Below are 26184 nucleotides of genomic sequence, written 5' to 3'. Positions count from 1 at the left end.
CTTACAGACGAGCAAAATACAACAATAGAGACTATCTATTATTAAAAAGAGACACAACTGTTAGAGAGGATGAGGAAGTAATTACTTGCGTCCTGTGCTATTCTACGATGGCCACAAAGGTGGCAGCAGCCATAAACAGCATTGGCACATTATTCAAACACTTCCAACCTTTACTAACATGAGGGTTCGACTAGTGTACAGTAGAGGGAGGAACCATTCCCACAACCCACCAGACCCTGTGCAGGACTCACAGGAAATAGAGGGGGAGGGACAGGACTGGAGATGGCTTCTGATCAGGGAGAGGGGGAGCAGCTGGGAGAACCCTGTGGGGAGGAGGAGGATATGGAATGGGATAAAAGGGAGGTAGGGGAGGAGATGGAGGAGGAGTGCATGGAGGTGTCAGCATTAGCACAGGCTGCAGATGGCAAGGTGAGAGGTTTCCTGGCTACAATATTACCTCAACTGTTTAAAATTGGAGAAATAAAACTGATGCAGTTGGGGAGGAACCTGTGGAGGAAAGTAACTCAGCAGATTTACTGTGCACAGAAGGGAGTGCCTTGCAAGGTTGGACTGTAACTAAAATCTCTGTGGGAGAGGAGGTTGAAGCTATGTTGATGAAATGAACTGTTTGTGAGAAGAGAATGTAGCCAGTAAACTATCTGAGAACAGAAGGTAGTGACAAGAGAAACTGGACTGTGATTAGAATGTCTTGAGACAGGAACTTGAACTATATTATCAAGGTGGAGTAAATGTAAGAAACCTGAGATGAAGAAACTGTTCTGTAATAAGGAGTTGGAACAGGAATAAGTCTGTGTAACTAAGCCTGTGTAAACTCTTAACCTATAAAAGTATCAGAGTTGCTGCACGTTTGTTGAACTACTACCCTAAGGACGACTTGAGTAATGGTTACCTGAAGAAGTTGCAGAAGCTAGGTTTTGGAATAAGGATAAGCTCGTAGTTCAAAGGACTACTACCCTAAGGATGGCTTGAGTAACTGTTACCCGAAGAAGCTGCAGAAGCTAGGTTTTGGAATAAGGATAAGCTCATAGTTCAAAGGACTGGGCCTACATTGAATCCTGCAGGCTACGCAGGGTTGACCCTGGCCGGAGAGTGGAAGAGGGACCAGCTGACAGTAGCATGTGTAATATAATGCTGGAGACACGAGTGTTAACTGATCCTCAGATGGGCAAGGAAGTGTGTCTACGATCAAGGACTACCTGTGCGTCAGATTTTTTATTTATTTATTGCATTTGTATCCCACATCTTCCCACCTATTTGCAGGCTGAATGTGGCTTACAGAAACCTGTTATGGCATCGCCATTCCAGGAGACAGATACAGTTAGTGTTACAAGATTATGGATGAGGAAAAAAAAGAGCTGAACGTTTTGTGATCTATTGTGTAATTTGTCCCGGGGATAAGCTCTATATAGGACAAATATCAAGAAAATTGAACACCTGTCTGATACAACATATTCAGAAGACTACTGCACCATTGGCAGCACATTGTTTTGAAAAACGCCATGAATTTCAAGATCTTAGATGCATGGCATTACAACAGGTACAATTTAATCTTAGAGGTGGAGAGAGAAAACGCGTGCTCCTTCAAAAAGAGCAAAAATGGATCCATAGATTAAATAGTTCACCCATATGGATTGAACTTAAAAATCGAATGGCACCATTTCTTCTGACAATCGGGAAAAGGCAGAGTTTCACGATGTATGATTTCTGATTGGCTGTAGTGGAGGGAAGGCGTATGATGTCAATACATAAGAAGCAGCGCCATTTTTCACTGGTAACTCCAGGACTAGAAGCTGGAAAGCTCTATGGACAGAAGTGAGGTCTAGTTATGATTAAGTCACAGATAATGTGAGTAAGGAATGTATGCATGAGATCCTAAATCTGGATTTGTTTTTTTGTAGACAGCCGCAACCACAGACCCTGAAGTAGGACCCAAAACTCTGGCCACAGTTGGCTGTGGTTAAGAATTGGGCTGCTGAACATCCTATAAGTCCCATTGAGTTGAATTACCAAATGATTTAGGATTGCAATTGTTTACAAAGCTGAGCACACATTCAGATATATTAGAGGTTTTTTGCCTATGATGCGAGGAGGTACTCTATGATACGTGAGGCTTTTTGCTCTAATTATAATTGACACTTTATGGTATTTCACGTTGTGATATTAAGTTGGAAGGACCCTATTGCGAATTGTACTGTTAGACATTATCCTTCATTGAGCTCATTGGTTTAGGTATCATCCAAGAAAGACACTGAGGTAGATTTTTTTTTACACAAATTCAAAAGCTAGGAAATGGCTTCTTTGATCAAAGTGGATACATACATATCAAACTCGGACAAGGAATTGTGTTCATTTCTTACTACCTACTGGCAACAGAGGTTCCATGTGTGGCTGAAATGGACACATGTTGCCTGCGCCCTGCTTTGGAACTCCTTTCACCAGCACATCATCAGAACTTTCTTCTCATTTTTAGGATGACAAACAAGGAACGTACAATGGAACTGGCTCTGTACATGAGTTATTTTTACATAGTTTAAAGTGATTGTTTCCTCACAGTATATGTTAATAAATAATGAGACTCATTTTCAAAGCACATAATCTGACAAAGTTACGTTACTTTGTAAGTCTCTGTGCTTTGAAAATGAGCCCCCTTATAAGCATATAAGTACATAAGCGTCGCTATACTGGGAGAGACCGAAGGTCTATCAAGCCCAGAGTCCTGATTCCAACAGTGGCCAATCTAGGCGACAAGTACCTGGCAAGATTCCAGAACAGTACAATACATTTTATGCTGCTTATCTTAGAAATAAGCAGTAGATTTTCCCCAAGTCCAACTTAATAATGGCATATTGGCTTTTCTTTTAAGAAGCTATCCAAACATTTTTAAAACCCTGCTAATCTGTTTTTCACCACATTCTCTGGCAACGAATTCCAGAGCTTAATTGCTATTTTGTAGCTTCATTGCGTGACCCCTAGTCCTAATATTCTTGGAAAGAGTAAACAAGCGATTAAGTCTGCCCATTTCACTCCACTCATTATTTTATAGACTTCTATCATATCTCCCCTCAGCTGTTCTCCAAGAGCCCTAGACACTTTAGCCTTTCCTCATAGGAATTGTCCCACCCCCTTTGTCATTTTTGTCGCCCTTCTCGGTTCCTCTGTTTTTTTTTTGCCTATTAACAAAGTTATGCCTATTGTTTTGTGTTACGTTTTAACAAGTTACAGGATGCATTTTATATTTTGCTTGAATTTACAAGATTTTTTAAAATGTGGGTTAAGTAAAGGGACGAGAAAGATACTGTGGGGATGGTGAGGGGACGGTACCAATATGATAGGAATGGTACAGGGATGGGAAAAAATTGACTGGGGGATGAGTGGGGATAGGGACAAGATTATGTCCCCTGCACACCTCTGGTGCAGAAAGGAAAGAGAAGGGGGCGTAGAACAGGAAAGCCAAAGGGTGCAAGGGGAGGATATAGGACAGAAAAATCAGAAGCAGCAGCAGAAAAAGAAGAGCACAGATAGATCTACAGAGGAGGAAGTAAGAGAAAAATGAAATGGCAGGAAAAAAAAGATTTAGAAAGAAGAGAAAAAAAAAGTGTAGCAGAGAGACCAAGCAGGAATTAATGTCTTCTGGTACACATGACAACACTAGACATTAAAGAATGACATGGGGAAGGGAACCCGCAGAAACCGTGGAGATGAGGACGGGAGATTCTACAGGGATGGGAGGAGGAGGAATGTGAACGATTACAGGAGGACCTTGCGAGACTGGGAGAATGGGCGTGCAAGTGGCAGATGAAGTTCAATGTTGACAAGTGCAAAGTGATGCATGTGGGTAAGAGGAACCCGAATTATAGCTACGTCTTGCAAGGTTCCGCGTTAGGAGTTACGGATCAAGAAAGGGATCTGGGTGTCGTCGTCGATGATACGCTGAAACCTTCTGCTCAGTGTGCTGCTGCGGCTAGGAAAGCGAATAGAAGGTTGGGTGTTATTAAGAAGGGTATGGAGTCCAGGTGTGCGGATGTTATAATGCCGTTGTATCGCTCCATGGTGCGACCGCACCTGGAGTATTGTGTTCAGTACTGGTCTCCGTATCTCAAAAAAGATATAGTAGAATTGGAAAAGGTACAGCGAAGGGCGACGAAAATGATAGTGGGGATGGGACGACTTTCCTATGAAGAGAGGCTGAGAAGGCTAGGGCTTTTCAGCTTGGAGAAGAGACGGCTGAGGGGAGATATGATAGAAGTGTATAAAATAATGAGTGGAATGGATCGGGTGGATGTGAAGCGACTGTTCACGCTATCCAAAAATACTAGGACTAGAGGGCATGAGTTGAAGCTACAGTGTGGTAAATTTAAAACGAATCGGAGAAAATTTTTCTTCACCCAACGTGTAATTAGACTCTGGAATTCATTGCCGGAGAACGTGGTACGGGCGGTTAGCTTGACGGAGTTTAAAAAGGGGTTAGATAGATTCCTAAAGGACAAGTCCATAGACCGCTATTAAATGGACTGGAAAAATTCCTCATTTTAGGTATAACTTGTCTGGAATGTTTTTACGTTTGGGGAGCGTGCCAGGTGCCCTTGACCTGGATTGGCCACTGTCGGTGACAGGATGCTGGGCTAGATGGACCTTTGGTCTTTCCCAGTATGGCACTACTTATGTACTTATGTACTTATGTACTTATGGGGTGGGAATGGGGACAGAGCCAGTTTGTTCCTGTGTAATTTTCTACTTTGAAGCCTATTAATGAACTGGACTGTTATTTATGTTTGATTGATGCAGATGATGATATTTTGATTTTTTTGGAAAAACAAGCAAACATACTGGCCACAGATAGCAAAATCTGCATGGGGTGGGGGGGAGGGGGGATCCTGTACATTCTGCTAACACCACATCTTCTAAGAAGGTATTTCTATTGCAGGAAGGACTGTGGAAGACAGGAGAGCTAGACTGAACTTTTTTTTTTTAATTTGTAGAAGGCTTTATTAACATTTTTGAGAAACATTACAGAGTCAAATAACACACAGCCATTTACATAGGCAAGTTGCACATATATGTAAACCATACAATAACACATGTACTTCCGAAACAAAGAAACATTGCATTAAACTCTCAATTATATTCACACAGTCTTTTACTTCTTTTAATCTTTTAGACTTCAGATTTCTCCGGTGTATTTATTTTATTTCATAAACTACACCTCACCGCTATGTTTAAATGTAAACCGCGGGAATCCTCATTAGTCTTGAGTGTTCTTAATTTTTACTTCTTTTTTTATATAACTCATTGATACAGCACTTATCTTATTTTCCGGTTTTTTCTACTGGTTACTGTATCAGTATCAGTAACCAGTAGAAAAAACCGGAAAATAAGATAAGTGCTGTATCAATGAGTTATATAAAAAAATAAAAAAAGAAGTAAAAATTAAGAACACTCAAGACTAATGAGGATTCCCGCGGTTTACATTTAAACATAGCGGTGAGGTGTAGTTTATGAAATAAAATAAACACACCGGAGAAATCTGAAGTCTAAAAGATTAAAAGAAGTAAAAAGACTGTGTGAATACGATTACGTGCTGTAAGTATATTTATTATTATCAATTACAGTGAGCACGAAAGTAATAATACTATTAAACTCTCAATGCAAGAAAGTTCGCTAACAAGGTACTTCTAGTATTTGTAAGAAGGTTTTTCCCATTACACCCCCCCAATCCCCCCTCCCCCATCTTCCAAGCAATGATGCTCAACATGAACAATGTGACACAAAAGGATCCCAAATAGCTTCCCACTTGACAAAGGTTTATGATGTATAGCCCAAAACCTCTCCATAACAGTGCTTCATAGGGCATGTTTCTCCCCTCTAGGGCATACAGAATGGGTTGTATTTTGTAGCCCTGGACATTTTAATAGGGTGGATTAAGATTCCTTGGGGTAGTAGAAGTCAGCTATTGTTGGGGTTGCAAGGGTAGAGGGTGGTGGTGGGGGGGAGGGTTATTATTGCTGTTCATTGTTATTATTGTTTCTATTTGTAATTTTTTCACAACAGTTGCATAGCATATTGTTCCTTTTTTATACTTTAATAGAAAGATTTAAATATAAAATCATAAGTGTTTGAGGCTTCTGCAGATGAGGACCGAGCAAGGGGCTGAGTTGTGGACAGAACCTGCGGAGATGAAGACAGAACCCATGGGGATGGAGACAAACTTTGTCCCATGCTATTCTCTACTAGACAACACCTGTAGACACTAATACATCTGCATGTAAGCAGGAGTATAAATATCTTACCTCTCTGATGTGCAAGACATTAAGAGTACTTCCTCTTCCTAACAGAGAGAGCTCTCTCTCTCTCATCTTTTTTTAACTGATTTGCTACCTTGAAGTTGGAGGTTTCTTTTTCCCCCTAACATTCTTTACCCTTCTGGGTGTCTATTAATTTCACATCTTTCCCTTTTATGTCTTTGTCCCACTCTTTCCTACGTTTTCAGTCTATGCTGCTTTCTCAGCTCTCATTTCTACAATATTCACCATACTTGCTCCCTTCACATATTGGTACCCATCACAGCAGCCTCCTTCATGTGAATTACTGCTATAGCACCTGGTTGGTCTCCATAACTCAGTCCTCTGCCCCCTTCAAGTCTAAAAAAAAAAAAATCTGCTTCCTCACTTCTGTTTTACCACCCCTGCTATTCTCATGCTTCTCTCCTTGCCTCTTCACTGCTTGCGGTCATTTCAGAAATCCTCAATACAGGACAGGCTTAATTATTCTAGGTGGGGGAATCAGGCACAGCAATACGTCCTGATGAAATCACATACCCTCCGAGAAACAGCAGCGCATACCTTCAACCTCAGAGATAGCCGGTAATTTTCAACCAGCCTATTTACTCAGGAAAATGGCTTTGACAAACGACCTTCATTGTTTTATACATAAATCAAAGTTTACTGCAGTGGTTCCCAAACCTGGTCCTAGAGGCAGGATAACTACAATGAATATTCTTGAGACAGATATGCACTCACTGCCTCTACTGCATGCAGATCTCTCTCATGAATTTATTGTGGATATCCTGAAAACCTGACTGGCTGGGGTGCCTCCAGGACCAGGCTTGGGAACAACTGGTCTAATGTTTAAAAGTATGATGTCCGATTATGCATTTTTTACAGAATCATTCTAGGAGTGGTGATCTCAGGTGGGGGGCTAGAGACACGAGCATTAATTGAGGAGGTGCAAAGCTGAATGTCCCCCTAGGGTGCCACATACTTTTGAAGTGGCCTTACTTGGGTACAATATTAAGGGTAGCCAAGATCTTGCCCGTTTAACTAGCCACAACTATCTGTTTATAGGCCTGCAATTTGGCTAGCGCCTGAATATTACTACTACTATAAATCATTTCTATAGCGCTACCAGTCGTACGCAGTGCTTCACAATTGAACATGAAGAAAAGACAGTCCCTGCTCAAAAGAGCTTACAGTCTAAATCAGGACAAATAAGGGATAAGGGTAGGACAGACAGAAGGACACATAGGACATAGGGAAAGGGACAATTGAAGAGAGGAAGACAAGATAAATATTGCCATAAGTTATAGGATGCCAAATGTGCCTTTCTATACAGTGCATGTCCAGAAGAGAAGTTGAAGAGATGTAAGGCAATGGATTGTTTTAAGGAGAAAGAGACCTCAGAAACCAATCGGATAACAATCCTTGATGCACAATAAATGTTGACGCAGAAGCACATTTATTTAAAAAAAAAAAAAAAAAAAGGAGTTTTTGAGCTGATGATAGAAACAAAACACTGGCTTATTTGTTAGCTGGCTGCAACCAAGGATAGTCATTTGATTGGTTTCCGAGGTCTATTTCCCCTCAAAACAATCCATTGCCTTGCATTAACCTTGGTATCAACTAGTGTATATAATTGTTAGTATTGATTTACCAGAATTTTACACAAGTATTACTGCATTTTGGTAGTTCTGTAAGTTGAAAAGATGTCTCAGAACAGGAAGTACATCTCACAGGAGACCAAGGATTGGTAATGCTTTGAACAAGTTTGATATGTTTTGCAAACATTTTACTTTGCTTTAAGGACTATATGTTTCATCATTTTCATATCTTTGTTATTGCATATATTTTTGCACCTGGTGGGATTAAATAAATTAGAGGTTTTATTTGTACTCCATAGCAGCCTCTTATTTTATTTATTTATTTTTTTTTACAGTGCCTACAAGAGACCTAGTTCTAACCAGGGATGGGCAAACTTGATACTTCAAGGGCCGCCACACAGTTGGGTTTTCAAGATTTCTCCAATGAATATGCATGAGATCTATTTGATTACAATGGATGCAGTGCATGCAAATAGATCTCATGCATATTCATTGGAGAAATCCTGAAAACCCGACTAGGTTGCAAGCCCTTGAGGACCAAGATTGCCCATCCCTCTTCTAAATGAATACTCAACCACCAGGGGGCCTTTGGCTAGTCTGTGACCTTAGAAGGTTTTGAGGAATGTGTGTTTTAGCCACAGGCACTATTAAAATTGTTTGTATATCCACCTCTGGGTCAATGTGCATATAAGCGTGAGCTCTTTCTGCCAGGGATACAATTTGGCCAAATGGTACAGGGCTAAAAATACACACATAAGCAAGCCAGTGTTTGCTACCTACTGGCAAACACCTAACTCACTCTGAATATCAGGCCCATTGTAGTTTCATGGACTGGGAAAAGATAAACTGCAAATAAAAACTGTCTTTATCAAATTTAAATCTTGTAGGGGCTTCAAATCGTATTCTACAAATGGATCACTAGTTTGTTTACAGTGCAGCAATTCTTCTCCAAAGAAAGAAAGAAGGGAGCTTTCCTCTCCAACACTCATTTTCATAACCCTCTAATGTGCTGTATCCAGCAAACATTCTTCTGGAAAGGGCTAGAACTTCCTTGGACCAGCATTATTTTCTCTCAGAAGGGCTGCATCCACCTGGATCCAGCACTGTTTCTCCCTGCACTTATTTCCCACCAGAAGGGCTCTATCCTTCTGGGTCCAGCACTCACCCCAGAAGTGCCCTATCCCCCTGGATTCAGCACTGCTTCCACACAGAAGAGCTGAATCCCCCTGGATCCAGCACTGTTTTCACTAAGAAGGGATGCATTCCCCTGAATCCAGCCTTCCCTCCAAAAGGGCTGCCTTCCCTGGATCCAGCCTAAAGGTTAGTGCAGCAGGCTTTGATCCTGGTAACCTGGGTTTGATTCCCACTGCAGCTCCTTGTGACCCTGGGCAAGTCACTTACCCCTCCATTGCCCTAGGGACAGAGAAAGTACCTGTATATAATGTGTACAGCACTGTGTATGTCTAACAGCGCTATAAAATGATTACTAGTAGTAGTAATTCCCCCCAACAGGGCAGCTTTCCCCTGAATCCAGCACTAATTCCTTCCAGAAGGGCTGCTTTCCCCTGAATCCCGCCCTTACTCACCCCCCAGGAGGGTATCCTTCCCCTGCATCCAGCCCTTATTCCCCCCAGAAGGGCTGCTTTTCCCTGGACCCAGCCCTTATTCCTCCCAGAAGGGCTGCTTTCCCCTGGATCCAGCCTTTATTCCCCCCCCAAAAGGGCTTGCTTCCTCTGGATCCAGCCTTTATTCTCCCAGAAGGGCTTGCTTTCCCCTGGATCCAGCCTTTATTCCCCCCCCCCCCCAAGAAGGGCTTCTTTCCCCTAGATCCAGCCTTTATTCCCTCCCCCCTCAAAGGGCTGCTTTCCCCTGGATCCAGCCTTTATTCCCCCCAGTAGGGCTGCTTTCCCCTGGACCCAGCCCTTACTCCTCCCAGAAGGGCTTCTTTCCCCTGGATCCAGCCTTTATTCCCCCCCCCCCCAGAAGGGCTTCTTTCCCCTGGATCCAGCCTTTATTCCCCCCCCCCGAAGGGCTGCTTTCCCCTGCATCCAGCCTTTATTCCCCCCCCCCCCCCGAAGGGCTGCTTTCCCCTGCATCCAGCCTTTATTCCCCCCCCCCCAGAAGGGCTGCTTTCCCCTGGATCTAGCCTTTATTCCCCCCCACCCCCAGAAGGGCTGCTTTCCCCTGGACCCAGCCTTTATTCCCCCCCCTCCCCCCCAGAAGGGCTGCTTTCCCCTGGGCCCAGCCCTTATTCCCCCCAGAAGGGCTGCATTCCTCTGGATCCTACACTTATTTCACCCAGAAGGGCTGCTTCCCCAAGGATCCAGCACAGTTTTCTCTCAGAAAGGCTGCATCCACCTTGATCCAGAACTCATTCCTCACAGAAGGGCTGTTGCTTCCTAGATCCAATACAGATTCTCTTCACTGTCCTGGATCCCAATCTGGTTGTCCTTAGAAGGGCTGCACCCACCTGGATCAAGCACTCATCCCCCCCCCCCCCCCCTAGAAAGGCCCTATCATCCTAGATCCAGCACTCCTACCCCCTCAGAAGGGTTGCATCTACTTGGACCCAGTACTGTTTTCTTCCAGAAGTGCTACAGCTTCCTCCCCCAGATCCAGCAATCATTTCCTCCAAAAGCTGCACCCCCCTGGATCCAGCACTCATTCATCTCCAAAACTGCTGCCTCTACCTGGATCTAGCACTCATTCACCCTCAACATTGCTGCATCTACCTGGATGATGCACTTTTCTTTGTGGGGCTGCATCCACCTGGATCTGCACTCTTTCCTCCCAGATCCAGCACTGTTTTCTCCCAGAAGGAATGCATCCCCCTGGATCCAGCACTCATTCACTCCCAAAAGTGCGGCATTTCCTGGATCCAGGACTGTTTTCTCTAAGAAGGGCAGAATCCCCCAGGATCCAGCACTGTTTTCTGAAAGAAGGGTGTTTTCACCTGGATCAAGCACTTATTCCCTCCCAAGAAGGGCTCTAGTCCTCTGGATCCAGCACTGTTTTCTTTCAGTAGGGCTGCAGCCAGCTTGGAGCCAGCACTAATTATCTTTACAAGAGCTGTTTACTCCTGGATCCAGCACCAATTCTATTTAGAAGGATGCATCCTTTAGGGCACTGATTCTCTTTAGAAGGGCTGCAGCCACATGCATCCAGCACTCATTCCCCTCGGAAGAGCAAATTCCCCTTGGCTAAAACAATGCTGGATCCAAGTGAATGCAGCCCCCCTAGGGGAAGCAAGAATTTGTTCAAGGGGAATTTGCCCTTCTGGAGGGAATGGGTGCTGGATGCATGTGGCTGCAGCCCTTCTAAAGAGAATAAGTGCCCAGGAGGATGCACCCTTCTAAAGAGAATTGGTGCAGGATGCAGGACGACGCAGCCCTTCTAAAGATAATAATTAGTGCTGGATCCAGATGGGTGCAGCTCTTGTGGACTTTTCTTTTAGGAAGCTAGCCAAACCTTTTTTTAAACCTTGCTAACTGCTTTTACTACATTCTCTCACAACGAATACCAGAGTTTAATTGTATGTTGAGTGAAGAAATATTTTTTCCAATTTGTTTTAAAGTTACTACTTTGTTGAGTAGGAAAGAATATTTGAAGCGGGGGAGTCGGAGAAACTAAACAAATTCTCTGTAACCTTGGAGGATGTAATGGGTCAGTTCAGCAAGCTGAAGAGTAGTAAATCACCGGGACCTGATGGTATTCATCCCAGAGTATTAATAGAACTAAAAAATGAACTTGCGGAGCTACTGTTAGAAATATGCAATCTGTCCCTAAAATCGAGTGTAATACCGGAAGACTGGAGGGTAGCCAATGTTACTCCGATTTTTAAGAAAGGTTCCAGAGGAGATCCGGGAAATTATAGACCGGTGAGTCTGACGTCGGTGCCGGGCAAGATGGTGGAGGCTATTATTAAGAATAAATTGCAGAGCATATACAAAAACATGGACTGATGAGACAAAGTCAGCACGGATTTAGTGAAGGGAAGTCTTGCCTCACCAATCTAATGCATTTTTTTGAGGGGGTAAGCAAACATGTGGACAATGGGGAGCCGGTTGATATTGTATATCTGGATTTTCAGAAGGCGTTTGACAAAGTGCCGCACGAAAGACTCCTGAAGAAATTGCAGAGTCATGGAATCGGAGGTAGGGTATTATTATGGATTAAGAACTGGTTGAAAGATAGGAAGCAGAGAGTAGGATTGCGTGGCCAGTATTCTCAGTGGAGGAGGGTAGTTAGTGGGGTCCCGCAGGGGTCTGTGCTGGGTCCGTTGCTTTTTAATGTATTTATAAATGACCTAGAGATGGGAATAACTAGTGAGGTAATTAAATTCGCCGATGACACAAAATTATTCAGGGTCGTCAAGTCGCAGGAGGAATGTGAACGATTACAGGAGGACCTTGCGAGACTGGGAGAATGGGCGTGCAAGTGGCAGATGAAGTTCAATGTTGACAAGTGCAAAGTGATGCATGTGGGTAAGAGGAACCCGAATTATAGCTACGTCTTGCAAGGTTCCGCGTTAGGAGTTACGGATCAAGAAAGGGATCTGGGTGTCGTCGTCGATGATACGCTGAAACCTTCTGCTCAGTGTGCTGCTGCGGCTAGGAAAGCGAATAGAATGTTGGGTGTTATTAGGAAGGGTATGGAGTCCAGGTGTGCGGATGTTATAATGCCGTTGTATCGCTCCATGGTGCGACCGCACCTGGAGTATTGTGTTCAGTACTGGTCTCCGTATCTCAAAAAGATATAGTAGAATTGGAAAAGGTACAGCGAAGGGCGACGAAAATGATAGTGGGGATGGGACGACTTTCCTATGAAGAGAGGCTGAGAAGGCTAGGGCTTTTCAGCTTGGAGAAGAGACGGCTGAGGGGAGATATGATAGAAGTGTATAAAATAATGAGTGGAATGGATCGGGTGGATGTGAAGCGACTGTTCACGCTATCCAAAATACTAGGACTAGAGGGCATGAGTTGAAGCTACAGTGTGGTAAATTTAAAACGAATCGGAGAAAATTTTTCTTCACCCAACGTGTAATTAGACTCTGGAATTCATTGCCGGAGAACGTGGTACGGGCGGTTAGCTTGACGGAGTTTAAAAAGGGTTAGATAGATTCCTAAAGGACAAGTCCATAGACCGCTATTAAATGGACTGGAAAAATTCCTCATTTTTAGGTATAACTTGTCTGGAATGTTTTTACGTTTGGGGAGCGTGCCAGGTGCCCTTGACCTGGATTGGCCACTGTCGGTGACAGGATGCTGGGCTAGATGGACCTTTGGTCTTTCCCAGTATGGCACTACTTATGTACTTATGTACTTATGTACTTATGAGTCATTGTGTGCACCCTAGTCCTAGTAATTTTGGAAATAGTAAAAAGTGATTCACATCTACCCGTTCCACTCCACTCATTATTTTATAGATATCTAACATATCTCCCGTCAGCTGTCTTTTCTCCGGGTTGAAGAAACCTAGTTGCTTTAGCCTTTCCTCGTAGGGTAGTCGTCCCATCCCCTTTATCATTTTCGTTGTCCTTCACTGTACCTTTTCTAATTCCACTATATCTTTTTTTAGATGACCAGAATTACACACATTTGAGGTGCGGTCTCACCATAGAGCAATACAAAGGCATTATAACATCCTCATTTTTGTTTTCCATTTCTTTCCTAATAACACCTAACCTTCTATTTGCTTTCTTACCTGTCGCTGCCACACACTGAGCAGAGGGTTTCAAAATATCATCAACGATGAAGCCTAGATCCCTTTCCTGGTTGGTGACTCCTAATGTGGAGCCTAGCTATAATTCAGGTTCCTCTTTCCCACATGCATCACTTTGCACTTGCTCACATTAAACGTCATCTGCCATTTGGATGCCCACTCTCACAAGGTCCTCTTGTAATTTTTCACAATCCTCTTGCGATTTAACAAGTTTTTAATAACTTTGTGTCGTCAGCAAATTTAATTACCTCACTAGTTACTCCCATCTCTAGTTCATTTATAAATACGTTTAAAAAGCAGCGGTCCCAGCACAGAGCCCTGGGGAACCCCACTATCTACACTTCTCCATTGAGAATACTGCCCATTTAACCCTACTCTCTATTTTCTATATTTTAACCAGTTTTTAATTCACAATAGAACACTACCTCCTATCCCATGATTCTCCGATTTCCTCTGGAATCTTTCAGGAGGTCTTTATCAAACACCTTTTGAAAATCCAGATAGATAATACATAATCGACCGGCTCACCTTTATCCACATGTTCTTTTCACTCCTTCAAACAAATGTAATAGATTGGTGAGGCAAGATTTACCTTCATTAAATTCATATTGGCTTTATCTCATTAAGCCATGCTTTTGAATATGCTCTGTAATTTTGTTCTTTATAATAGTCTCTACCATTTTGCCCGGCAACGTCAGGCTCACCGGTCTACAATTTCCCGGATCACCTCTGGAACCTTTTTTAAAAATCAGCGTTACATTGGCCACTCTCCAATCTTCTGATACCATACTTGATTTTAGAGATAAATGACACATTACTAACAATAGTTCTGCAAGTTCATTTTTCAATTCTTTCAGTACTCTGAGATGAATACCATCTGGTCCAGGCGATTTGCTACTCTTCAGTTTGTCAAATTGCGCCATTACATCCTCCAGGTTTATTTATTTTATTGCATTTGTATCCCACATTCCCCCACCTATTTGCAGACTCAATATGGCTTACATAGATTTGGTAACATAGTCATAACTGGATATCTGATACAGTTAGTAGTGTGTAGCGATTAAGGAAGGGGAGAGGGAAGAACGGAGATAGTTGTTAGGGTAGTTACAGACGGCGTGTGTTCATAATTGAGTGGGCTTAGTAGAGGTTATAGGTTTTCATTGTAGGCCTTGTTGAAGACGAATGTTTTCAGAGATTTCCGAAACATAGTTGTTTCTTTGATTGCTTTCAGTTCTGTAGGTAGTGTATTCCATATCGCGATTTCATTCAGTTTCTCTATGTCGGCAGCTTTGAATAACATTTCTGGCACCCAAATCTTCCTTGGTGAAGGCAGAAGCAAAGAATTAATTTAATGTCTCCGCTATGGCTTTGTCTTCCCTGAGTGCCCCTTTTACCCCTTGGTCATCTAGCAGTCGAATTGATTCTTTCGCCGGCTTCTTGCTTTTAATATACCTATAAAAATTTTTACTATGTGTTTTTGCCTCCAATGCAATCTTTTTTTCAAAGTTCCTCTTTGCTTTCCTTATCAGTGCTTTGCATTTGACCTGCCATTCCTTATGCTGTTTCTTATTATTTTCAATCGAATCCTTCTTCCATTTTCTGGGGGGGGGATAAGTGCTGGATGCAGGTGGAAGCTGCCCTTGTGAGTGAAACAGGATCCAGGTAGAAGCAGCATTTTTCGAGGTGGATGAGTGCTGGATCAAGAAGGAAACCATTCATGGGGGAATAAGTGTTGGATCCAGTTGGATGCAGACCTTCTGAGTGAAAACAGTGCTGGATCCTTGTAGCTGCAGCAATTTTGGAAGTGAATGGGTGCTGGATCCAGGGGAAAGGAGCTCTTCTGGGGGGAATAAGTGCTTGATCCAGGTGCATGAGGCCCTTCTGGGAGAAAATAGTGCTGGATCCAAGGGGATGCAGCCCTTCAAGGAGGAGGGGGGGGGGGGGTGAAGCAGTGCAAATGAGAGCTGGAGATGGAAGGCTCCCTCCCTTCTTTGGTGAAGGACTGCTGCATACTAAACAAAATAGAGATCCATTTTTAAGGTGGTCCTCTGAGGAGCTAGAAGATCTGGGATTTACCTTCCATGGGCCTTCATTCACAACTACATATTGTTTTCTTCCATTTTAACCCCTCCCTTTTAGTTCAGCTATTGCAGAAACAATTGATGCCCAAGGAGGACCATATATGATATTTTCCCTTTCTTCCAAAACAAATAAATGTGTACCCTAAGTCTGGCCAGTATAAATGTCAATATTAAGTCATAATGAAGCCAGTCTTCTATCCCAGGGGCTGTATGGGAACACTGCCTCTACAGCTTCTCCAGCCCCGTCGGCCCAAGAAGCAGAACCAGACTTCAAACATGAGCACAGCACTGCCACAAAGCCATCGAGCCGACCCAGCACTATCACTTTCTCTTACCTATCCTTCGAACCTCTGGAGCGTCATCTCATCCCCACCATGCCCCACTCATCAGACGTGCTGCAAATACTCACTAGAGCGGCATTAGATTTTTCCACAACTCATCATCATTCCCGCTCAACCGCGGGGCTGTGGGCAAATTAACCCCAAATAAAAGTTAGATGTCATTTTTGCCTCTATTCCTTGTTGGTTAAAGGAAAAATAAGTCAGAGAGATGTGAAAAAACAATGATTCAGTACTTACCAGACGAAACGTTCTTATTTCCTGCAGGCATCTGAACTGTAACTTTCAGCGGACGGTTTATCTCTACAGGCCTGATCAGTCTTCTTCAGAAAAGCCTTTCAGTTTCGAGAGGAAAAGAAAAAGTGCTCTTGCATGTACACACCCTCAAAATAAAGCTGAACCTTAACACAGTGGCAACGCGACACACACTAATGAACTCTGCCCAGTAGATTGGAAGGAAAAGGAGGAGCCATGCAGCTTGCATGCTGGGATTTACAGTCTGTCCAGCAATTCTGCAATCACTCTCCCTGTAACCTACGTAAATCCCAGCATGCAAGCTGCATGGCTCCTCACATTTGCTTATTTCCGATCTGACGAAGAAGGGCAACCTTCGAAAGCTAATCAAGAAATGTATTAAGTTATGTCCAATAAAAAACGTATCATCTTATTTTCTTTTCCATGTTTATTTTGTTTGATTTCTATTGATAACCTTAAGAGTGGACTAACACGGCTACCACACTAGGGTTACCACACTCCTGAACAGACTGTAAATCCCAGCATGCAGCTGCATAGCTCCTCCTTTTCCTTCCAATCTACCGCTCACGCTCACGCCCAGCATGAGTGAAGTAGGAAGCAAGCGACTTCAGGAAGGAAAAGCGGCGGCCGCGGCGCGTGTTAGGTTCCGTTTGACAGACTCTCCGGTTTCCGGAAGCAGGGAGACCACTGCGGAAGAGGAGTGTGACGCTGATTCGTTTCTATATTCAAACGAGCACAGCATGAATTTGAGGAGTCGGCAACCTAAGCAGTTTGAGCAGGCTGGTGAGAAGCGGAAGCAGAATGGTGAGTATCCGGTCGCTTTGAAAAGACAGCGGGAGCAAGAAGAGAAGGAGCGCAGCGCCAGATGTATTAGCTGGGCGGAAAAATTGAAACGGAAAGATGTGGTGTGGCCGTTCTCCGTTTCACTGACCGAAGGGTTGGCTTTAGGTTTTATTTCGGGTTTGCTCTGATACATGGGCAGGCTGTGGTTTCCCCGCTCTTTGGTTACTTTCGCTTCCGCTCTCCCTGCCATGCTGCGACTCGCTTTTCTCACTAGCAGCTTTATTTGCGGTTTAGGACTGCTTCGGCATAGGGATGCTGCAGGGAAAGGAGTTTTAGCTATAGCTACACTAGAATTATCCTGGTTGCCAGACTCGGGATGCATATGTACCAGCAGCGGGTAAAGCGGTTGAATGAAAACAGCAGGACTCGGAGACGATGTAGCCCCATTATGTGGGTTGAAGACAGTAGGCGGGGCTTATCGTCGTTTTAGTTCACCCGAAACAATAGCAAAGATTGTAGTTATGGACCACATTTCTAACAAAGTCTAAAGGAGTGGAGGATTAGCCGTTTTAGTGCAGTGGACTTTTGATCCTGGGTTACAGGGTTCGAGTCCCACTGCAGCTCCTTGTGACGATTACAAAAACAGCTTAAAACATTATTGTAGCTCGAAAAACTCTGTATTTTGTGCTAATTTTTCTACACCATTCTATACAATACATATGCCAAATTTCAGTGAGGATATCCTGTTTCCTGATGGGTTCATCTTTAATGGTGCTGTAATCTGCCTTGGGAAGCTTGCTGTTATAAAGATGGAATATATTGAAAGTAAATGGAAGTAAAATTAAATTAGCATTTCATAGGGGCACTTAGAAGCACATCTTCATCTGTTTTGTATAAGTTTACATTTTAGATACACAAAAGATTATTTTGTTTTGAACATGTTTCAGGGACAAGTGGTTTTATAAGTCAGAATAAAAATAAATATTTTGTGTCATGCAGATCTCATTTGTTTAAACATGGGCAGTGAGCCCCAAGTGCAGTCCATTGGTTTTCTTATATTTTGTTCTTGTGATGATTTATACCGTGCCAAAACTTTATTTCTATTTGGTTGATAATTAATAAAAGGAGCTCATTATGAACACTATCCACCCTTAAAGGTTGTTCTGTGGCTGTACATGAGGAATTGTGATATTAAATAAATGTATGTTTATGTCCCTAGTTATGCATCCAAATTTTATATAATCCTTTTAAGAAAGCCAGTTAATCATTTTACTTATTAGTGGAACATTTTTTTTTATTTTTATTGCATTTGTATCCCACATTTTCCCACCTATTTGCAGGCTCAATGTGGCTTACATATGGTTGCATTTTCAGTATGGTAATATTAGAGCCCGCCAAGGAATAAGTTATTTTGAATTAGTCTTTACTGAACCAAACTTGCTTTCCTTGTGCCATCACCATCCAGCTGGGTAGGCAGTTTCTTAAAATGTGGAGGATAAAGGATTTTTTTCTTTTTTTTTTTAACATTTATATAGTATTCTAAGCAAATTGGGGTTCAATGTGACTTACATTTGAAAATATAGTGAGACAGAATAATAGAATTCAGTTTTATCATGGGAGCAAATAGATGGATATGTCTGATACATTAACACAGTTGAGATTAGCATATATACCCAACTGGGTGTTTAAAAGTCTGTTCTTTTACTAATGCCGCATGTTCAGAAATCATAGTCATAAGTATAGACAGTTATTCAACTTCAATTATCGCCTGGTGACTTGCCTGCCTGGTGCGAAGGTGGCGGACATCACGCGTCACCTAGATAGGATTTTATATAGTGCTGGGGAGGAGACGGCTGTCTTGGTACATGTGGGTACTAATGACATAGGAAAATGTGGGAGAGAGGTTCTGGAAGCAAAATTTAGGCTCTTAGGTAGAAAGCTGAAATCCAGATCCTCCAGGGTAGCATTTTCTGAAATGCTACCTGTGCCACGCGCAGGGCCCAAGAGACAGGCAGAGCTCCAGAGTCTCAATGCGTGGATGAGACGATGGTGCAGGGAGGAGGGCTTTAGATTTGTTAGGAACTGGGCAACATTCTGGGGAAGGGGGAGCCTATTCCGAAAGGATGGGCTCCATCTTAACCAGAGTGGGACCAGGCTGCTGGCATCGGCGTTTAAGAAGGAGATAGAGCAGCTTTTAAACTAGAAATGGGGGGAAGGCCGACAGTCGCTCAAAGAGCATGGTTCGGGATAAGGTATCTTTCAAGATATCACCATAACAGGGAAGATAGAGTATCCTGATAGTGAGGTTGCAAAAGAGATTGTAGTAGATCGGGTATCTTTAAATAACAATAAAAATCAGACAAAAGATTGCCAATTAATACTGTCAAGTACTAAGCATGATGTACTTAGGAACAACAAACATAGTTTGAAATGTCTATATGCGAATGCCAGGAGCCTAAGAAATAAGATGGGGGAGTTGGAATATATTGCACTAAATGAAAAATTAGATATAATAGGCATCTCTGAGACCTGGTGGAAGGAGGATAACCAGTGGGACACTGTCATACCGGGGTACAAATTATATCGTAGTGATAGGGTGAATCGGATTGGTGGAGGGGTAGCATTGTATATTAACGAGAGCCTTGAATCAAATAGATTGAAAATTCTGCAGGAAACAAAACACTCCTTGGAATCACTGTGGATTGAAATTCCATGTGCAAAGGGGAAAAGGATAGTGATAGGAGTGTACTACCGTCCGCCTGGCCAGGACGAACAGACGGATGCGGAAATGTTAAAGGAAATCAGGGACGCAAACAAACTGGGCAACACAATAATAATGGGGGATTTCAATTACCCGCATATAGACTGGGTTAATGTAACATCTGTACACGCAAGGGACATAGGATTTCTTGATGAAATCAAGGACAGCTTCATGGAACAGCTAGTTCAGGAGCCGACAAGAGAAGGAAAAATACTAGACTTAGTCCTTAGTGGTGCTCATGATCTAGTGCAGGGGGTAACGATACGAGGGCCGCTTGATACAGTGATCATAATATGATCGGTTTTGATATTGGCATTGAAGGAAGTGAAACTAGGAAATCAAGTACGCTAGCGTTTAACTATAGAAAAGGTGATTACGACAAAATGAGAAAAATGGTGAAAAAAAGACTGAAAGGAGCAGCTCGCAGAGTAAAAAACTTGCATCAGGCGTGGATGCTGTTTAAAAACACCATCCTGGAGGTTCAGGACAAATATATTCCACGTATTAGAAAAAAGGGAAAAAAGACTAAACGTCAGCCGGCGTGGCTAAACAGTAAGATAAAGGAAATCATTAGAGCCAAAAAACAATCCTTCAGAAAGTGGAGAAGAGAACCAACTGAAAGTAACAGGATAGATCATAAGGAATGCCAAGCCAAATGCAAAGCGGAGATAAGGAGGGCAAAAAAGGACTTTGAGAAGAAATTAGCGTTGGAAGCAAAAATACATAGTAAAAATTTTTTTAGATACATTAAAAGCAGGAAACCGGCCAAAGAGTCGGTTGGGCCGCTGGACGAAAATGGTGTTAAAGGGGCGATCAAGGAGGACAAAGCCGTAGCGGAGAAATTAAATGAGTTCTTTGCTTCGGTCTTCACCGAGGAGGATTTGGGGGGGACACCGGTGCCGGAAAGAATATTTGAAGCGGGGGAGTCGGAGAAACTAAACAAATTCTCTGTAACCTTGGAGGATGTAATGGGTCAGTTCAGCAAGCTGAAGAGTAGTAAATCACCGGGACCTGATGGTATTCATCCCAGAGTATTAATAGAACTAAAAAATGAACTTGCGGAGCTACTGTTAGAAATATGCAATCTGTCCCTAAAATCGAGTGTAGTACCGGAAGACTGGAGGGTAGCCAATGTTACTCCGATTTTTAAGAAGGGTTCCAGAGGAGATCCGGGAAATTATAGACCGGTGAGTCTGACGTCGGTGCCGGGCAAGATGGTGGAGGCTATTATTAAGAATAAAATTGCAGAGCATATACAAAAACATGGACTGATGAGACAAAGTCAGCACGGATTTAGTGAAGGGAAGTCTTGCCTCACCAATCTAATGCATTTTTTTGAGGGGGTAAGCAAACATGTGGACAATGGGGAGCCGGTTGATATTGTATATCTGGATTTTTCAGAAGGCGTTTGACAAAGTGCCGCACGAAAGACTCCTGAAGAATTGCAGAGTCATGGAATCGGAGGTAGGGTATTATTATGGATTAAGAACTGGTTGAAAGATAGGAAGCAGAGAGTAGGATTGCGTGGCCAGTATTCTCAGTGGAGGAGGGTAGTTAGTGGGGTCCCGCAGGGGTCTGTGCTGGGTCCGTGCTTTTTAATGTATTTATAAATGACCTAGAGATGGGAATAACTAGTGAGGTAATTAAATTCGCCGATGACACAAAATTATTCAGGGTTGTCAAGTCGCAGGAGGAATGTGAACGATTACAGGAGGACCTTGCGAGTGGGAGAATGGGCGTGCAAGTGGCAGATGAAGTTCAATGTTGACAAGTGCAAAGTGATGCATGTGGGTAAGAGGAACCCGAATTATAGCTACGTCTTGCAAGGTTCCGCGTTAGGAGTTACGGATCAAGAAAGGGATCTGGGTGTCGTCGTTGATGATACGCGGAAACCTTCTGCTCAGTGTGCTGCTGCGGCTAGGAAAGCGAATAGAATGTTGGGTGTTATTAGGAAGGGTATGGAGTCCAGGTGTGCGGATGTTATAATGCCGTTGTATCGCTCCATGGTGCGACCGCACCTGGAGTATTGTGTTCAGTACTGGTCTCCGTATCTCAAAAAAGATATAGTAGAATTGGAAAAGGTACAGCGAAGGGCGACGAAAATGATAGTGGGGATGGGACGACTTTCCTATGAAGAGAGGCTGAGAAGGCTAGGGCTTTTCAGCTTGGAGAAGAGACGGCTGAGGGGAGATATGATAGAAGTGTATAAAATAATGAGTGGAATGGATCGGGTGGATGTGAAGCGACTGTTCACGCTATCCAAAAATACTAGGACTAGAGGGCATGAGTTGAAGCTACAGTGTGGTAAATTTAAAACGAATCGGAGAAAATTTTTCTTCACCCAACGTGTAATTAGACTCTGGAATTCGTTGCCGGAGAACGTGGTACGGGCGGTTAGCTTGACGGAGTTTAAAAAGGGGTTAGATAGATTCCTAAAGGACAAGTCCATAGACCGCTATTAAATGGACTTGGAAAAATTCCGCATTTTTAGGTATAACTTGTCTGGAATGTTTTTACGTTTGGGGAGCGTGCCAGGTGCCCTTGACCTGGATTGGCCACTGTCGGTGACAGGATGCTGGGCTAGATGGACCTTTGGTCTTTCCCAGTATGGCACTACTTATGTACTTATGAATACACCAGAACAGGCATCCATACACACATTGTAAATGTAAACAACTTTTATAGAGTACATCCAAATTCCAGAGAGCTGATGTACATACAGATTAGCAGGACCCAAAGCAACAGTTTATACCTAATTGTTTAACCATCCTTAGGATTCACCTTTGGGTTTAAAAAAACAATACCATGTACATGTAAGGACTGGATAGACATATGAAAACAAAGTACTTGGTGGCAAAATGAAATGGTGATGTAATATTTACATAGCATGCAGCCTTAGCCAACAGATTATTTTCCATTGAACATAATTAACTATGTATGAATATGGCAGCTAATAGTGTGCTGAACTGGACAATGTTGACACAGACTGATTCTGGATTTCAGCATGCAGGTAGCTCTGTCCTCATTATTCAATAACTGTCTTTTAAATAGTAGTAGTAAAAAATATCAAGTGCATTTTTATAATATACCACTGCAGTCCACAAAACAAAAGGATCAAGTTCCCACATTCCAACCTTTTCTTTTGATCTAGGCACAGCAAATGATTTTAAATGCTCCCAGGTTTCAACCTAATTCATGGTTGATGTGGGATATAAATGTCATAAGTAAATAAATTGATAGAAATTCTAAATGTTGAGCACCTGATTCTGATAATATGATGGTCTGCTTTAGTGGCCTTTTACTAGGAGAAAAAAAGTCTCTGCACGAATATAACACGAGCTAGGGTGTCCCAAAACCAGCCCCTCCAATTAACACATTTATTAAGATTTATAACAAATTATTAGCATTTGTATAGCGCTACCAGATGCACGCAGCGCTGAACACCTGACACACAGAGACAGTCCCTGCTCAATAGAGCTTACAATCTAAAATAATACAGACAGACAAGACAATTAAGGGCGAGGGAAAGTACTGGGTGAGAAGGAACAAGGGGGGGGGGGGGGAGGCAAAATGAGTAGTGGCTAGGAGCCAAAAGCAGCAGTGAAAAGTGGGTTTTCAGCATAGATTTGAAAACAGGTAGAGACGGAGCTAGACGTACAGGCTCAGGAAGTTTATTCCAGGCATAAGGTGCCGCAAGAGAAAGGAACGAAGCCTGGAGTAGCAGTGGAGGAGCAAGGGGGACGACGAGGAGATTTGTCCAGTGAGCGGAGGTCAAGGGGAGGAATGTAGGGAGAGTGGAGAGGTAATGGGAGGTGCGAATGGATGCATTTAAGGTCAGTAAGAGAAGTTTGAACTGTATATGGAAGCGGGACAGGGAGCCAGTGAAGTGACTTGAGGAGTGGGCTAGTGTGGGTATAACGATTTTGGCGGGAAAATAAGCCGTGCTGCCAAAATTTTGGACAGATTGGAGAGGAGAGAGATGACTGAGCGGAAAGACCAGTGAGAAGTAAATTGCAATAATCCAAGCGAGAGGTGACGAGGGTGTGGATAAGGGTTTTGGCAGCATATTCAGAAAGGAAGGGTGAATTTGCTAATGTTGTAGATAAAGAAACGACAGGTTTTTGGCGATCTGTGGATATGTGCAGAGAAGGAGAGAGAGGAATCAAAGATGACACCAAGATTACGAGCCGAGGAGACAGGGAGGATGTGAGAGCCATTAACAGAGAGAATTGGGGAGAGGGGAGGTGGGTTTAGGGGGTGATTCCCTTATATGGTCTATAGCCCCGCCCAGCGCATCCCAGGATGCACTGGGTGGGGCTGGGCGCTGCCATTTTGCAGCGGCGTCAACCCAAGGAAGAGGAGGGAGGCAGGCTTTTCTCCCTCCTCCAACTAAGGTAGGGGGCTGGGAGGGGCTTGTCTTACGCTGGACCACCAGGGATTGGTCAGACAACGCTTGGGGGGGGGAGTTGGGTGGCAGGAGGTCTGCCGGACCTCCAGCCCCCCCCATCGCTCGCTGGTGGGAGGGGGTTTGGTAGGCGGCCACTAGACCACCAGGGACCATTTTCTGGGGGTTTGGGGGGGGGGGGCTGGAGACCCACCGGATCTCCAGCTGTCCTTAACCTGGGGGGGGGATTGTCGGGGGGACAGGAGGTCTGCTGGACCTCCAGCCCCCTGTTGGCAGGTTTGCTTTGGGGGGGGGGAACGGGTGCCTGCAGTATGCAACTGCATGCTGGACAGGGCTCACCATTCCTCCCCAATGATCTGCAAACCCTAAAGCCAGCTCGGAGCTAGCGTAGGGTTTGCCGCGGCGAGCGACCTGAATTTTGGCGTGCTGGCTGCTAATCATGGCGATGAATGCGCTGAGCCCTACTTGCGCAAAGAGCCCTCGTTTCACGCGCTTGAGGGCTCTAATCATGGGGCGGTAGCAAACGCTGGTGTTAGTATGGTGCTAACAGCCTCTAGTGCCGGCGTTTGCTTTTGATCATGAGGGCCTCAATCCCTTACTTGGTGGTGCACTTGGGGTAGATTTAGTGGGTGTGATTACCCTCTTCCCCCCCCCCCCCCCCCCCCCCCCACCAGAATTGGCTAATAGATCAAACAAGTTTTGTGACAGAACAGTGGGGTTTTATTTAAGCCTGTAAACTGCCTTAATGCCTTCATTCATGTATTTCTCCAGTTTGGCCTTCAGGTGGTGCATGTTATGCTTAAAGCTATAACAGAAAAGACCTGCAGTGATGTGCCCAGCTTTTTTTTTTTTTTTTTTAAACCTTGTTCTGGGCTCTGATTGGCCCAGGAGCTCAATTTCATTTGGATTGTACTGACTTTCCCCCCAGTCTTTATTCTGGGAGAAGAAAGAGACAGATTTCTTTGTTGAGGCCCTGTGATTAGTTATATTTGATAATCTGTGAGCAGCATATTTCCTTATCTCCCCAGTATACAAATGTTTACTTAGTGTTATAATTGATCCATATTCAGTTACTGTTATTGTTTGCTGATTGCAGTTTTTCTGTTTACTGTTCAATATTTTTATGAGAATAAACATAATTGCCCTACTTGTCTGGACTGATAAAGAATCTTGGTGGTTTGTGTGCTGGGTCTGTGAGTGCTTTCTGGGAATTGTGGGACCACTGGTAGTGTGGCCCCCATTAACCTAGAAAACACTGGGGATAATTTGAGAGTGGGAGACTTGCCCGGAGGCAGTTGGGACCCAATTGGTGGGAGAAAGGTGCTAGTGTAGAGCACAAGCAACAGGTGCAGGCGGACCTGAGCTGTGCCAGGGATAGACCCTTTAAGTGGCTGTGGAGTAACCCCTGGAAGGTGGCTAGGCGTTTCATGACAGACCTTTTTCTTATTTTTTTGTGGCAGCAGTGGGATTGTCAGGCTTAGTGTGTGGCATGAGGGTCACCATCCACTGTCTGGTTCAGAGTTTTTTTTTTGTTTTTTTTAAATCTGTAACCTCCAGACACGGAGCATAATGAACAAGTGCTGCAGTAACAGGGTCCCATTCCTGTTCATTTTTTTTTTTTTTGGGGGGGGGGGGTAGTGCTAGGAGGTTAGCAGCGTGCTGATGGCAACTGGCAACAACCCACAGACACTGGAGATGCCTGACCTAACACAAGAGCAACCAGATAACTCCAGCAACAGTGGCTAGACCAACAACAGCTGTGGCGAGAGGAACAGGAGTGTCAGTGGCTAGATCAACAGTGGTGTGAAGAGTGAGCAGGAATTCCAGCTGCAGAAAATGAAGTTGGAGATGGAACTGGCTCATATCCAAAGCACCAGCCCAACCACTGCACTAAGGCCAGAGGCAGGATCTACAGCCCAGATTGTGCACAACTAGTTTGCGTAGTT

General features: G+C 43.7%; 2 protein-coding genes across 11 annotated transcripts in view; one reads left to right on the top strand and one right to left on the bottom strand.

Moving 5' to 3' along the window:
- The window catches only part of LOC115473254 (protein TsetseEP-like), a 45423-nt gene extending 28974 nt beyond the window's left edge, over positions 1 to 16449 (bottom strand). For all 4 annotated transcript variants that reach the window (XM_030208053.1, XM_030208052.1, XM_030208054.1 and 1 more), the window contains exon 1: positions 16275 to 16449. The gene's annotated coding sequence lies outside the window, so the exon portion shown is untranslated. The remainder of the gene's footprint in view (positions 1 to 16274) is intronic.
- A 413-nt stretch (positions 16450 to 16862) lies between these two features.
- Positions 16863 to 26184, top strand: part of LOC115471822 (torsin-1A-interacting protein 1-like) — a 110002-nt gene continuing 100680 nt past the window's right edge. For all 7 annotated transcript variants that reach the window (XM_030205671.1, XM_030205670.1, XM_030205668.1 and 4 more), the window contains exon 1: positions 16863 to 17093. In XM_030205671.1, coding sequence (XP_030061531.1) covers positions 16871 to 17093 — 223 coding nt within the window. In that variant the 5' untranslated portion in view covers positions 16863 to 16870. The remainder of the gene's footprint in view (positions 17094 to 26184) is intronic.

This window comes from Microcaecilia unicolor, chromosome 6 (assembly GCF_901765095.1).
Source record: "Microcaecilia unicolor chromosome 6, aMicUni1.1, whole genome shotgun sequence".
Classification (NCBI taxonomy): Eukaryota; Metazoa; Chordata; class Amphibia; order Gymnophiona; family Siphonopidae; genus Microcaecilia; species Microcaecilia unicolor.
The sequence above is the reverse complement of the archived record's forward strand: the minus strand, read 5'-3'. Positions and strand labels throughout refer to the sequence as shown.